Raw genomic sequence first — 13,679 nt, 5'->3', positions numbered from 1 at the left:
GACTCTAAACCGCCTGCCCACTCCCACTCCCAGTACGGATACCTACCAGTGTGCCCAGTGCCCACCCCGACCCCCTCCACTTCCCTTCCCTCAGGTTTCCCAATTGCCCCCATCCCCACTTTCTTTGCCTGAGAAGAAGGTTAGATATACAGGGTACCGTTATCACCCTTTCAGCTTCACCTCCTGCGGCACTAATCCCTTCCGCTGTGTCAAAACATTTCTGACCTCGACTTTTTATGCAGCCATCGGAACCCACCAGAGCTCAGACTCCGCAACTCCAGTTGTCTTTTGCTACTGCCGCGCAGTGTGCCTGCTTCGTTTTCTGCCACGCCAACTCTACTCAGTTCTGTACGGATACCCAAGTCCCAAACCCTCATACTCCTGTCCACTCTCTCTTTCTCTCTCGCCTTGCTCTACCACATCTACCTCACTCTGTACCCGACCCTAACCTTGCCGTCGAACAGAGACTTGTCATCCAGACCTCCGCTCTCGCCTCGTTCCTTCCGCTCCTGCTACCTGGAACCTGAATCTCCTCTGCCGCTTTGTCTGTTCGACACGACGCGACACGACACGACGTTTGTCGCCAGCCCAGGCCGCCCACATCGTACCATACTATACCAAAGCTCTCTATACCACACCCATAATTGCCATTCCTCAGGACCAAACACACCCGAGCGACCACCGCCTAATCCAAACACTCGCCATTCTCCTTGTCCCTCCAACCCGGTGTCACACTTGACTTTACAGAATCCCATTTCGGATCGATTTCCAATTCGACGCCGCCTCTCCTAACCTGCGAACTCTATTCGCATCAACGACTGTCGTGGAATCCAACTACACATCGTTCAGAATATCACAGAAATGGCTCAGCCAGGAGTCCAGTCGCTGAAGGTGCGTCGCGCTTGGCGAAAATCACCGTCCTGCTATCTATCAGTGGGGAGGAACGAATGGCTAATGGGTTGATGATCTTGTAGTGCGTGGTGACAGGTGACGGTGCTGTCGGAAAGGTAAGCTACTCCTATCATCATATCCCTCCGTATCTCGCGACTAATCCATCTTGTAGACATGCCTGCTGATTTCCTACACAACGAACGCCTTCCCCGGCGAATACATTCCCACCGTGTAAGCACTCTGCATGACGATTGACGATGGAGTCCGATCTGACCTTGAGCTCCCAGCTTCGACAACTACTCGGCGAGTGTGATGGTTGATGGAAAGCCAATCAGCCTGGGACTTTGGGATACTGCTGGTCAGGAAGATTACGACAGACTGCGACCGCTTTCATACCCCCAGACCGATGTCTTTCTCATTTGCTTCTCCATTGTCAGCCCGCCGTCATTTGACAACGTCAAGGCCAAGGTACGGCGTCCCACCGCCACATGGAGATCAGCACTAATTTGATGCAGTGGTACCCCGAGATCGACCACCATGCGCCAAACATTCCCATCATCCTCGTCGGCACCAAGTTGGATTTGAGAGAGGACCCCAACACCCTCGACTCCCTCCGCCAAAAGCGCATGGAGCCTGTTTCTTACGATCAGGCCTTGGTCTGCGCCAAGGAGATCAAGGCGCACAAGTACCTGGAGTGCTCTGCTTTGACACAGAGAAATTTGAAGAGCGTTTTCGATGAGGCTATTCGGTGAGGAACTATCGGTGCAACTGTGCAAGATGATATCGCTAACCTGGAACTAGTGCCGTCCTGAACCCTCGCCCAGTTGCCGCGCAGAAGAAGAAGTCCAAGTGCACGATTTTGTAAACACCTTTACTTGATCTGAAGCGTTGCGGGTTAACATTTGGATTGGCGTTTGGCAGTGTATGACACGCCTAGTTCTCCGCTGCCTTTCCGTCAGGGCTCAACCATGTTGCACAACCCGGTGCCTCACGCTATCCAACACGAGAAGAGACAACTTACTTTCAGAGGCACATCCCCACTCGAGAGCCCCCAGCTGAGCACAGCCTGCGAAGATCGCAACAGCCCCCAATTATCAGATTTTGCCCACCTACCACGCCGGATTTGTGAATGGCACTGTGGTGTCTCCGGAATCGGACGTGGCAGTTTGGCAGAATCAGTGCTTTCGTTATTGCTCTTTGGCCTTTTTATGTTAGAGGCAAAGGGCAAAGAAGAGAATGACAGACACAAGGGGGAAAAATCGTTGGTAGCGGGCATGCTTTGCAACACATAACACAAGGATATCCCACGTTTTCTGTAGATAGCACTCACTCTCACAAAGACACTACTTTTTCATGGAGGAATTTAGACACTGGGTCAGGAAGGGATGAGCTTCGTCTTGAGAATTGACTGCCATTGCAAATGCCCTTGAGTATCGAACGAGTGAGATCCGAGTGTTGCAATGACTCAAATGGTTCATCTGTCGACCCCTTTTTTCTATCCCACAACTCCTGGAAATCCAAGATCAGACCTTGTCTCGGGGGCACATATATCCAGATCCAGCCTTTTTGTTCAACAGCCTTGACGTGCTAACACAACCAAATTACACCATCCAACATACATGCCATCCCTCCGTCCGTCCGTCTACTGATACATCATGGCCAGGCGGCTGGGGTGGATGCTCTCCTGCTGGGAGTTGGCGCCACCCTGCTTGGCCCTCTCCTTTTTGTACTCCTCCTCCTTTTGCATGCGTCTGTGGCGGTTCTCGTCGAGCTGGACGTTGCGCTCCTTGATCTTGCTCTGGCGGAACTTGCTCTTGCCTCCGCCGCCGGCGCTGTGGTTGGTTGTTAGTTTGGGGGTTTTTTTTTTGTATCGGGGTGTAAAGGGGTTGGTTCAGGCAAGGTAGGATGAGGGTAAGTGTCAAGTTGAGGAGTAGTAGGGTGGAAGGAGACGGGAACGTACGAGAGCTCGAGGTTAATCTGGCGCGCGGGCGAGAGGCCGTCGTCGAACGAGGTGTGGTGCATCTTGTCGAGGCAGGTGCGCATGTTGGAGCCGTTGGAGAACTCGAGAAAGGCGATGCCGCGGCAGACGGTGGGGTTGCCGTCCTTGTGGAGGCAGCGGACGGAGGAGGGCTTGTAGGCGGCGAAGTGGGCGTTGATGGAGTCCTTGTTTGCTGTGTAGGGGAGGTTTCCTGGAGGGGTGGGTGGGTTAGCTTTTGTTTTGGGAGATGCGTTGCTGCGGTGAGGGTGGTGATGGTGGTGGATGGGAGGGATGGAAGAGAGTCAGACTCACCGACAAAGACAATGTACTTTTCCCTCTTTCCTCCCTCGGCGGGCGTCTCTTCTTCTTGGGCTGCTGGCTCAGCTGCTTCTTCGACAGCGGGTGCCGCCGCCGCCGGCGCAGCCTCGTCCTTTGCCTTCTTCGCCTTTTTGGACTTTTTCTCCTTCTTCTCTTCGGCGACGGTCTCTACGCCATTGGTCTCGGTCTCGGCCTCCTTCTTCTTCTTGTCCTTCTTCTCCTTCTTATCTTTCTTCTCCTTCTTCTCCGTCTTGACGTCCAAGTCCTCCTTCTTGCTCTTCTTGGCCTTCTTCTCTTCCGTCACGGCGGCGGGGGGGTCAACGTCCATTGCGTCGGCGTCTGGTGCATCGTCGTCGGCGGCGGCGGCGGCGGCCTCGGCTGCTTTACGCGCTTCCTTTTCCTTGCGCTTGCGTTCCTTCTTTTCGGCCTTTGATTCCTCAAGGGCGATGAACTCGCCGCCTTCGGTTGCGGGTTCTACTTCGGCGGCGGCGGCCTTCTTGGCTTTCTTTTCCTTCTTGTCCTTCTTTTCGGATTTGGACTTTTTCGTCACGGCGGAGGACTCGTCTGTGACGGCGGCCGTGGGCTCGGCGCGCTTGCGCTTCTTGGAGAGTTCTGCGGAGGCCATTGTTGCTTGCTGGGTCTTGGAATCAGAGTGGAATGGGAAAATGGAATTCGTAAGGTGTAAAGTGTCGAATTGAACAATAACAAAAGACTTTGAGAGTAACAATGCAAAGAGTCCCCGTAGCGGTCACCGAGTGTGGAGCACAAAAAAAGACGCGGTCAAGAAGGGGACTTGAACAAGATATTTCCCTTTGAAAATTGTTGCCCAGGGACTACTCTACACGGGGGTGAGGAACAAAAAAAAAGTTTCGGTGTGGGGGGGCGCGAGCGATAAGGAGCGGCGGCAGCGATTAGGAAGACTTTTATGGGACTGGTCGGCACTTGGCGCAGACAGACAGATGAGCACCCACACGCTCGCGCTCACATACCGGGATGGGTGCGGCCTGTTCCCGTCGGCCACTTGTGGGGCTCAGAGGCGGGATCTCGGAGGGCGAAGCACAGGACGGAGGTCTAGATTCGGCGGGGAGTCCTTCTTTTCTGATCTTTCGCATTGTAAGTTCTGTCATGTTATGGTGGTTCTTAAGTTGGTGAGACTTTAGGAAGCTACTCCGTTCTCCTCTACTTTTCTTCCATGGCAATATGGAAAGAAGATGGCGTGATTTCAGAGAGAGCTTTGGTTGCTAGGAAGCAAATACTTGAAGATGCTCTTGATTTAAGTAGCATTCATTCAAATTTTCATTCTAGCCCAAGAGCTTGGAGATACCTGAAGGTGCCACAAGTCTTTGCTTGCTTTACGAATGGCTAGAATCGGGGTTTCTGCGTTTATAATCGCTACTTTTATACGTGTTAACTCCATCTGTCTTGGTTCCCGTCCTTTGCGATGGAAAGTGGTCTGTGGTGGCTGTCTTCTCCCGAGCAGAGCAAGTATAGATCGAGTAATACGACTTAGCCAAGGCGTATTGTACCATCATCTGTTGGAAGTCAGAAGAGAAACAATGAATACATCCAATGAGTTGCCTTGTCTTAGTAGTGACGACCACCTGGTATAGAAGAGATAACTGCAGGTAGTCCTCTCTTCCAGGGTACCTGGCGGAGGTTGATGTAGAGGCTCGTTCGTAACAGCTGAGGAACAACAAGATTCTACATAAAGGCTCCTCTACGGCCACTCTGCTGTCATTCTTCAGTCACATGATGAATTTAATAAGCAAATCGTTACAACTATCTTCTCTACAAGCTTGGTATACGCAGGTAAGGTGGTAAACGCACAGGAAAGGGGTTTTTGTTGACAATGTCTGTTACTCGGTCAATCTGTCGGTAACTGCCCGTTTGGAGGTACGCTTCAGCGGACGAAAGCATGCGCACTGTGAGTGCTCCAGTGCGGGCCCAAGCACCCAACGGAACTCTTCCCAGGTGTCAGCCAAGTGTCTCTTCCAGGTAAACACAGTGCGAAACCGAATTTTCCCTCGACAGGCTTCAATGAAATTTTTCCATACGCGGTCAAGCTCCCATATCAACTTAGTACACCAAATCCTCACCGAAAACTCATAACCGCCATAACAAGAAAATAACTCTTCACCTAAAAGCGCATCTCACTCACCGGGGACTCACTTCATTCGGAGATCAACGGTACTCTAAGAAGTTACAAAAGGCACACCCACACAGGAAAAAAAAAAATCATCAGCCATGTCCAACACGAAAAAGAGAGCGGCGCCCAGCGACGGCGAGGGCCAAAAGGCAAAGAAGCAGAAGAAGAAGTCGGCCTACCAGGTCGACGAGACGCTCCTCAACGCCGAGCTGGGCATCAACGAGTCCTTTGCCGTCATGGATAATCAGCTTCTCGCAGACTACACGGCGCAAAAGATTTCTCGCTTCGGTACGGATCTGAGTTCGGTTGAGTTGTCGGATCTGTCCATCTCAGGTGAGTTTTAGCATCTCGTTTCTCATGCATATCATGACTTTTTCCTACAAAGAGAAAGCAAAGGTTGTCGAAGAAACGAAAAGATGAAAAAAAATCGTACTAAAACACCACAAATAGCAAACGCCATCAAGGACACCACATCCTGGACAGAACCCCGCGCCCTGGACAACCTTCCCGCCTTCCTCGAGAAGTTCGCCGAGAGGCCAGACAGGCTCTTCACGGCGCCCAAGGTCAAGGGCGCGCCGCACACCATCATCGTCGCCGCCGCGGGGATGAGGGCGGCGGACGTCGTGAGGGCCGTGAGGAAGTTTCAGGGGAAAGAGAGTACCGTTTCGAAGCTGGTGAGTTTTTTTCTCATTTCTTTTTTGTTCCGAATCCGTTGACCTGGAATGGACGTCCTTCGTATACGAATGGTTCCCATATTCCCTTTTGTCTTACTAATGAGCCGAGACGATGACGTGGTCATGGTACGCCTCAGGAGAGAACGGCGGGTTAATCTAGAATGCGTTGGGAGACAAAAATGTAAGGAGACTAACGTGGGCAAATTCATAGTTTGCAAAGCATATGAAGGTATTCGAACAAGTCCAATTCCTACAGAAAACACGAACCGGCATCGCGGTCGGAACGCCCGCCAGACTCATGGAGTTGGTAGACAATGGTGAGTTCAAACAACCTACCTCCCCTTTCTCTCTCTCTCTCTCTCTCTCTCTCTCTCTCTTCACATCACTGCGGGTCATCACCCAAAACACGGCACCAGAGACACAGAAACACGGAAATTCCGAAACATGGGAACTAACCGTACACTCACAAACCAGGAGCCCTATCCCTAGACAAGCTTCAACGCCTCGTAGTCGACGCCTCGCACATTGACCAGAAGAAGCGCGGCATCATGGACATGAAGGACACGATGCTCCCGCTGGCGCGGTGGTTGACGAGGAAGGAGTTCAAGGAGCGGTACGGGGATGAGCAGAAGCCTTTGGATTTGATGTTTTACTAGAGGATGCAAGGGTTGCGATACTGGCTGCGGCCTGGCGAGCATGTGTAGTTGGGAGCTCGGAGATGTTCCCCGGCAGGGCGAGATGAAGGAAAAGTATGGTGAGGATTATTGGGGGAGTGATGAGGTTCTTCGGGGTAGAGGGACATGGAGAGATGGTTGTGATGGATTTGGTCTCGGTATAGTGCCACCGGGGTCACGATGGCGGGAGAGCATCTGATGAAGGGCATGGAGAGTGCATGCTAGGAACTTGCCGACCCCATCTCACAGAATAGGCTTCTTCAAGCCGCCGGGTCAAGGATGCGTATCAGAATTTTTACGGCGACAGCCGGTACTTATTCAGACGTCACGTCACGTCCCGTCCGCTTCGTCCAGTCTCACATGTCTTGGGATGGTTTAAAAGGGAATCAGGGGAGCGCTTGTTCGTCAGCTTCGCCTGGGACTGGGTGGCATATCATTGCCGTGGTTTATGGCCAAGAGAAAGGCATGAAGGCCACTTGACACCGAGCAATCAACACCCATACCCAGATCTGAACCAAGTCCGGCACGACGCCTGCTCAATGACAACTATCGCGAAAGCTTGAAACGCTGACGTCTGTCATGCCGGTTCCGACATGTACAGTGGACCAAGACAAGGTCCTTGGGCGACGGATGGGTGGAGTTTGAAGACGGTCGTATGCGAATGAGATCGGTGGATGAGATCCCTCCCATTGCATCCATGAGAGTTTTGTTAATTCATAGTCCACTTGCCTTATGACGGAAAGAACGGCCGACGTATTGGATGGCATCTTCTTCCCCCACTTCATATCCATGGAAGTCTGCGGGACGGTGCTCTATGCATTATGGGATGTCCCTTATGCAATTGCTGACACTGGGTTAGTGACTGAAGGTGATGGTGGTGATATATCACATTCTGATATCACCAAGATCAGTGGGCGCTCGGCGGTCTGAAGTCAGTCAGATGTTCCCCGCCAAAGTCTAGAAGGTAGGGATCGCCTGTGTAGAGTTAAAGTCGGCTCGGCAGGCGTTTGAGGTGTCAATTCGAGTCCACACCTCCGGTACCAGGGGCTTTTTTTGTGTTCTTGATCCGTCACTTTAAATTCAAGTCTAGACTAGACGAACGCGGCGGCGGGGCGTGGATCGAAATAAGCGAGGGACGTTGACGGTCGAGGTGACATGGAGCGTTGCAATGAAGAGGGAGGATGGCCGAGCGAGGTTAAACTAGGGGTTTGGGAAGAAGAATGGCGTTTAAAGAGGATGTCCAGAGTTGGGCGGGTTTTAAGATCTTCTGTCGCAGTTGTCGGACTCGGGATGCCAAGTTGCATTTTTGCCGTGGTGTCTGGGACAGGGGAGGGCAGGCGTGATACACTTTGTACGAGATCGACATCGAGGGGATGGTTTTGGGACGACAAGAGGATGGGGCCAAGTCGGTACTTGGGATGCCCAAGGGGTGGATTGGCAGTTGCTGTCAATTCTTCAGTCGGTGGTTTGACGTCGATTATGCGGAGGGCAATATGTGTAAGTGTGAATGCTGAAGGAAGCTCTCTTGTCGCTTGAGTTGTCAACTCGTTGTGAGATATAAGTGGAACCGGCATCAATGGTTCGAGAGTTGAAGAAATTGTCAACATTCCATTGTCGAACGTTGGAGGAATCGAACCCTTGGCTAGCTCGAAAGCTTCAGTACGACTGCTCAACAGACTTTCCTGCAACCGTCCCTGGTTGATAGTGATAGTCGAGCTGGGAAGTGACCAGATGTGACCAGAGATGAAGATACGAGCACCACGAAACAGGGCCTTTCCTGGATCGGTCCACTTGAGGCATCTCAGAAGCCCAATGTGTACTCCATACCGTAGTATATCCGTACCCGAGTTGAATTAAACCTGCGCGATGGCTGCTTGGTACCCTTTAGCGATGTGTCACTGGGCTGATGTTGCGTTCCGTGGGTCTGAGATGATCTACAGGTTTGGTGCTTCAGGTTGCCGTGAACTGCTACCTCGTGCCTCCCTACCAGAACAAATCGAGAGACATCCATCCCGCGTTGGAACTGTGTCATTCTTCAACACTGAGCAGTGAGCACGGGTGGGCAGTGCTCAGCTCTCAACTGAGGGGAGCTAAGCTCGAAAGAGACTACGTGCCCGTTTTGTCGATTGGGGCGGCGGTGGCGGGTGGTGCGAGGTCTGTGTGATTTGCGAATGGAGTTGAAGAGGGGTGGGAGGCTGGGGGATCCAGTTTATTCGTTTTAGCCCCGATAGTGGAGAGAGAGAGGGACGCCTCAGCAAAAGAGTCCATTTGATAGTACGAAGTAGTGGAGGGGAGGAGATTAGAGTAGTCAGCTGTCACCGGGGGTCTCGATCTGATTGCGCTACGGTCGACATCAGTGTCGCTATTCATAGCATCCAACTGAATCGTTCCTCAAGAGTACGAATTCGTTCCTTAGGTAATAATTGGAGAAACTCACTCACTGTCCGCAGTTGAGGTGTGGTTGTCCATCACGTACTGACTTACGTCCATCTCTGAGGCGCATAGCAGTGGCACTCGTCATCTGGATGGTCTTGTGCCTCTTGATCGCAAAGCATCGCAACCTACCAGCGTCGAGGACGAATTACTCTGGTCTCGTGCTTTGTTTGCATCTCTGATGTCGGGTATCAAAACAGGTACATAAACGCAAGGTTATAGCTGTCGGGTGTAAACAAAAAGAAAGACATTGACTGCATCTTTGCGTAAAGGCCGTGCGACGAGGGCGTTTCTTCTAGCTGTCGCTTGCCGATTTCAGACATTTCTCTGCCTCTCTCGCTCTTTCTCTCCCGTCGCCTTTCTCCACCCCGTAGCAGCAGCTTCCTTCCGCCGCGACCCAAGGACCTCGTGTACTCGTCAGGTTCCTTCCATTCCCTCCTTCCTTCAGTTCTGCACCTGCGGCCCGGCTTCCTTGCCTGATGTACGCTAAGACCACGGCACCGTAGCCTGTACGGAGTAGGTAGGTACCTACGAATACTCCATTTTGTGGTAGTCTCGTCCCAAATATTCAAGAGTTTGGAAGAAAAAAAAATAGCCCGAGACATCCATTCCATTGTCGATTCCGGCATTGTTCCAGATCAAGTCTCTTCAAGTTCCAATTCCACGCGTCAACACCGTTAAACGTCCACTACCTCACCATCCTACCTCCAGCCACCTACCTTACCAAAGGTAGATAGGTCCCTGACGTACCACTCTCGTCCGTCGCCTCCGTCGATTGCTCCAGGTCGTGGTCCCTCACTCGTCCCACGTTAATCCGTTCTCCGTGTGCTCCCCTGGTCCATCAGCAGCTGCCCAGGTACCCACGCACAAGCGGCGTCCATCTTGTGCAGCACACCACCACCACCACCACCACCTCCCCCATCGTCGTCCCGCGCTCATCCGTGTATCCAAGGCCACATTTCATCCGCACGATACCCATCACTTCCCCGTCCGACCGGTCACATTGGACGACCCATCCTCCCACGAACCCATCATTGAGCCTCTCGCATGAATTACCTCCGTTTCACCCCCTGCCTCTCCACCTAAACACATCCCCCAACTCTGCTCGCTCACGGTCACCACCACCGTCGCACCGGGAATCTACCTCTCACCACGGCAAAGCCGCAAATCCGCAAAGCTCGCGCCCTCAATCAACTCACTCCACGCCTCGAAACAGCGCCTGTCCTGGCTTCTTCCTTGTCTCGTCCCGTCTTCGCAAGCAGCCTGCCGCCACCCGAGCCCGAGCCTCCATCTCGTATTACCTGACTAGACTTGCGCCGCATTGCTCAACTCCCCCGACCTCTCAAAATGGCCGACCTCCGCTCCCCATCCGACGACAATCTACCCTCCCACAACGAACAGCGCGACAGAGCAAGCAGCATGTCGCTAGGAAACACAGAAACCGCTGCTCCCTCACAGAATGGAGGAGCCGCAACGGCAAACGGCGGCGCCCCCACCGGTGCCGACGCGGGCTCTGCGCCTACTTCTGAGGTCTCGCGCCAGGTCCAAGAAGTGCTGTCATCAGATGTAAGGACGCCCTCTGCTCTCTCTCCGGTCCACCCGAATACTGACAATAGCCCAGATTGGTGTCGCAACCATGCTGAACCAGCTCAAGGCGAGCATCGCTTCCGCAAAGGTGAGACCGAGTCCCGACCCCAACCCCCAACGAGGGTGACAGCTGCTGACAGATACTCTAGGAATTTGCACTCTTCCTCAAGAAGCGATCACACATCGAAGAAAGTCACGCCTCCTCACTTAAGAAATTATCTCGCATAAGCCAGGAAACAATGCACCAGCCCGATCACAGGCAGGGCTCTTTTGCCCAGGCCTACAGCGAAATGATGTACATCCACGAGCGCATGGCCGAAAACGGAACACAGTTCGCCCTTTCACTACAACAGATGCACGATGACCTGCTCGAGCTGGCCGCCGTTGCGGAGCGCAGCAGAAAAGGGTGGAAAGCCAACGGCTTGGCGGCGGAACACAGAGTGGCAGAATTGGAAGCTGCGATGCGCAAGTCCAAGGCCAAATACGACAGTCTGGCGGAAGAGTACGACCGCGCGCGCACCGGCGACACGAGCAGGAACAGTGGCAAGATGTTTAGCTTGAAGTCCAAGTCTGGCCCTCAGCACGAGGAGGACCTTTTGCGCAAAGCTCAGGGCGCCGATCAGGACTACCAGGCCAAGGTACAGACACTGCAGAGTGAGAAGGCTGAATTGATTGCGAGAACGAGACCGGAGGCCATCTCTGCTCTTCAGGACTTGGTAAAGGAGACTGATTCTGGTCTGGCGCTGCAAATGCAGAAGTTTGGTAGGTCTCATGTCGCTCCTGAAGAAGCTTGAGCTAACATAGTCACAGCCTCCTTCAATGAGAAGCTGCTCTTGAGTAACGGCCTTAGTATTAGCCCCATCAAGGGCCAGGGTTCTGGCGGAGGACCGCGCAGTCTTCGCGAGGCCGTTTTGGCCATCAACAACGAGAAGGACCTCCACGATTACCTGACATCTCACCACTCGAAGGTGGCCAACAACAACGGCGAGGTCAAGTACGAGAAGAACCCGATCTTGGCAACCGCTCGACAGCAAGCAATGGCTCACCAGCCCAATGCTTCGGTATCAAACGTACCGCAAGCGGCGCCACCCGGACAGTTCTCTGGGCCGCCAGGAGGACCAAATCAGCAACCGCAACGAGATATGCCACCTCCTGCTAGACCAGGCAACTTCCAGCCGTCATCCGATCCTCCCCAAAGCTTTGCGCCCCCTAACATGCCGGCTGCCCAACAGCCAAGGCCATCGTCTCAGCAGCAGCATCCCCCTCCTCAGGCGCAACAACATGGACGTAGCTTCAGCACAAACAATATGCTGAACCAGCCTAGCCAGCAACAACAATTCCAGTCGAACCGCAACTCTGGTGTTGTAGCGCCAACATACAATAGCGGTGGCATGTCTTCCCAGGGACCGCCACAGCTGGGAGCCCTGCCATTCCAGACTTCGCAGTCGCCTCCGCCACCGCAGCAACAGCAGCAACGGGCGCCGCCGCCGCCGCAAAGCCAGTACCAGCCTCCTCAGCAGCACCAGCCTCCCCCTGCACAACAATACCCTCCCCAAGGACCACCACCAGGTGCAGGAGGCTACCCACAACAGAACAGACAGTCCCCTCCTCCCGGCGGTTCTTCCGGACCGTCGCCCAATGCCGCGAGGCCTACATTCGGGCTAAGCCTGCCTCGCTTGTATGAGCGAGACGGCCTGCCTGTGCCCATGGTCGTCTATCAGTGTATCCAGGCAGTGGACCTCTACGGACTTGGCGTCGAGGGTATTTATCGACAGTCCGGCTCATTGACACACATCAACAAGCTTAAGACCATGTTCGACACCGACTCGAGCAACCCAGCATTGGATTTCAGAAATCCCGAGAACTTTTACCATGACGTCAATAGTGTTACTGGCCTGTTGAAGCAGTTCTTGCGTGATCTTCCCAACCCTCTGCTCACTACAGAGCATCACAGCGAGTTGATTGAGGCAGCCAGTAAGTTGTCCTTGCTTGACTATTTAGAGTAATACTGACCCGTCCTAGAACAAGAGGATGATATCGTCCGCCGAGACTCCCTCCACGCCATTATCAACAGCCTCCCCGATCCCAACTACGCCACTCTGCGCTCGCTGACCCTGCACCTACACCGCGTCATGGAGAACTCCCACGTCAACCGGATGAACTCCCACAACCTGTCCGTCATCTTTGGCCCCACAGTCATGGGCACCGATCCGGCAACTAGCATCGCCGATGCCGGATGGCAGATCAAGGTTGTCGATACAATTCTGCAAAACACCTACGAGATCTTTGACGATGAATGATTGCAGCGTGGTCTACACTTGTGTTGGCGTCCTTGTTTCAAGTCCACAAACATTCGCAGGTCTCCTTCCTGATTTACGTCAGATTGGGCCGAAACGTACATACACCTCCCATGTCTTCAGGCGGATAATTGTCCACCGATGACATGTCTTTCAAGGTCGGTTGCAAGACAGGGATATTCAAAAGAAACTATTGGTCTGGATTCAACGGCTTTCGGCAAAGCGTAAGGGTGGCGTTTGGGGGGGTTCAGAACTCCATCCTTTTTCTTTTCAAATTCAGGGATACCAGGGTTCTGTATCACATCACAGCACAGCGTCGCGTTCAGCGTCCTCTTTTGATTTTCTCTTCTTTTCTTTGCAGCTCTCTCCTTCCTTCCTCGTATGGTCCCTTTGTGGGATGACTGGCGGATGGGTCTGGGAAGTCACAAGGGGACGGACCTTGGTGGGATGTCTGGATTATGTAGCAAACCTGGATGAGGGGGGATGAGCGGGAAATATGAGCAATCGATTCGTTGATCTGATGGTTTCCTCGTGCCTTGGCGTGAACCTTGGCAGATTTGATAGATTTTCTGCCTTTTCCCTGATGAACCTGCGCATATATCTTTGTGGAATCGATGTAAGATCAGGGACTATCTTGCTCTATTCCATATGGGCATCCTACAAACTTATTCAGCAAGTGTC

At 53.1% G+C, this 13,679-nt stretch overlaps 6 protein-coding genes across 6 annotated transcripts; 4 read left to right on the top strand and 2 right to left on the bottom strand.

The window, feature by feature from the left end:
- Positions 1-861: 861 nt before the first annotated feature.
- On the top strand, positions 862-1,756 carry BDP55DRAFT_557848 (P-loop containing nucleoside triphosphate hydrolase protein; the record flags this gene model as incomplete). The annotated part of the gene is made up of 6 exons (XM_060569736.1): positions 862-891; positions 975-1,007; positions 1,064-1,122; positions 1,179-1,359; positions 1,407-1,639; positions 1,693-1,756. 6 exons carry the CDS (start codon positions 862-864, stop codon positions 1,754-1,756), a joined length of 600 nt encoding a protein of 199 aa, XP_060426628.1.
- A 557-nt stretch (positions 1,757-2,313) lies between these two features.
- On the bottom strand, positions 2,314-4,139 carry BDP55DRAFT_770695 (uncharacterized protein). Its single transcript, XM_060581095.1, has 3 exons — positions 3,182-4,139; positions 2,852-3,080; positions 2,314-2,723 (listed from the first exon to the last, which is right to left on the bottom strand). The coding sequence occupies exons 1-3, from the start codon at positions 3,810-3,812 to the stop codon at positions 2,534-2,536; spliced, it is 1,050 nt and encodes a 349-aa protein (XP_060426627.1). The 5' UTR covers positions 3,813-4,139; the 3' UTR covers positions 2,314-2,533.
- Positions 4,140-4,153: 14 nt separating this feature from the next.
- Positions 4,154-4,817, top strand: BDP55DRAFT_672121 (uncharacterized protein). The gene has a single exon (XM_060575504.1). The coding sequence runs from the start codon at positions 4,546-4,548 to the stop codon at positions 4,795-4,797; it is 252 nt and encodes an 83-aa protein (XP_060426626.1). The 5' UTR covers positions 4,154-4,545; the 3' UTR covers positions 4,798-4,817.
- Positions 4,818-5,431: 614 nt separating this feature from the next.
- On the top strand, positions 5,432-6,663 carry BDP55DRAFT_557830 (U3-containing 90S pre-ribosomal complex subunit-domain containing protein; the record flags this gene model as incomplete). Its single annotated transcript, XM_060569735.1, has 4 exons — positions 5,432-5,666; positions 5,784-6,007; positions 6,219-6,324; positions 6,482-6,663. 4 exons carry the CDS (start codon positions 5,432-5,434, stop codon positions 6,661-6,663), a joined length of 747 nt encoding a protein of 248 aa, XP_060426625.1.
- Positions 6,664-7,772: 1,109 nt separating this feature from the next.
- On the bottom strand, positions 7,773-8,756 carry BDP55DRAFT_717837 (uncharacterized protein; the record flags this gene model as incomplete). Its single annotated transcript, XM_060578389.1, has 2 exons — positions 8,525-8,756; positions 7,773-8,471 (listed from the first exon to the last, which is right to left on the bottom strand). Exons 1-2 carry the CDS (start codon positions 8,711-8,713, stop codon positions 7,773-7,775), a joined length of 888 nt encoding a protein of 295 aa, XP_060426624.1. The 5' UTR covers positions 8,714-8,756.
- Positions 8,757-10,461: 1,705 nt separating this feature from the next.
- Positions 10,462-13,001, top strand: BDP55DRAFT_634647 (RhoGAP domain-containing protein; the record flags this gene model as incomplete). The annotated part of the gene is made up of 5 exons (XM_060572690.1): positions 10,462-10,680; positions 10,736-10,789; positions 10,851-11,463; positions 11,512-12,675; positions 12,724-13,001. The coding sequence occupies 5 exons, from the start codon at positions 10,462-10,464 to the stop codon at positions 12,999-13,001; spliced, it is 2,328 nt and encodes a 775-aa protein (XP_060426623.1).
- Between the last annotated feature and the right edge of the window lie 678 nt (positions 13,002-13,679).

Source organism: Colletotrichum godetiae (assembly GCF_030913485.1).
Source record: "Colletotrichum godetiae strain CBS 193.32 chromosome Unknown BDP55scaffold_36, whole genome shotgun sequence".
Classification (NCBI taxonomy): domain Eukaryota; kingdom Fungi; phylum Ascomycota; class Sordariomycetes; order Glomerellales; family Glomerellaceae; genus Colletotrichum; species Colletotrichum godetiae.
The sequence above is the reverse complement of the archived record's forward strand: the minus strand, read 5'-3'. Positions and strand labels throughout refer to the sequence as shown.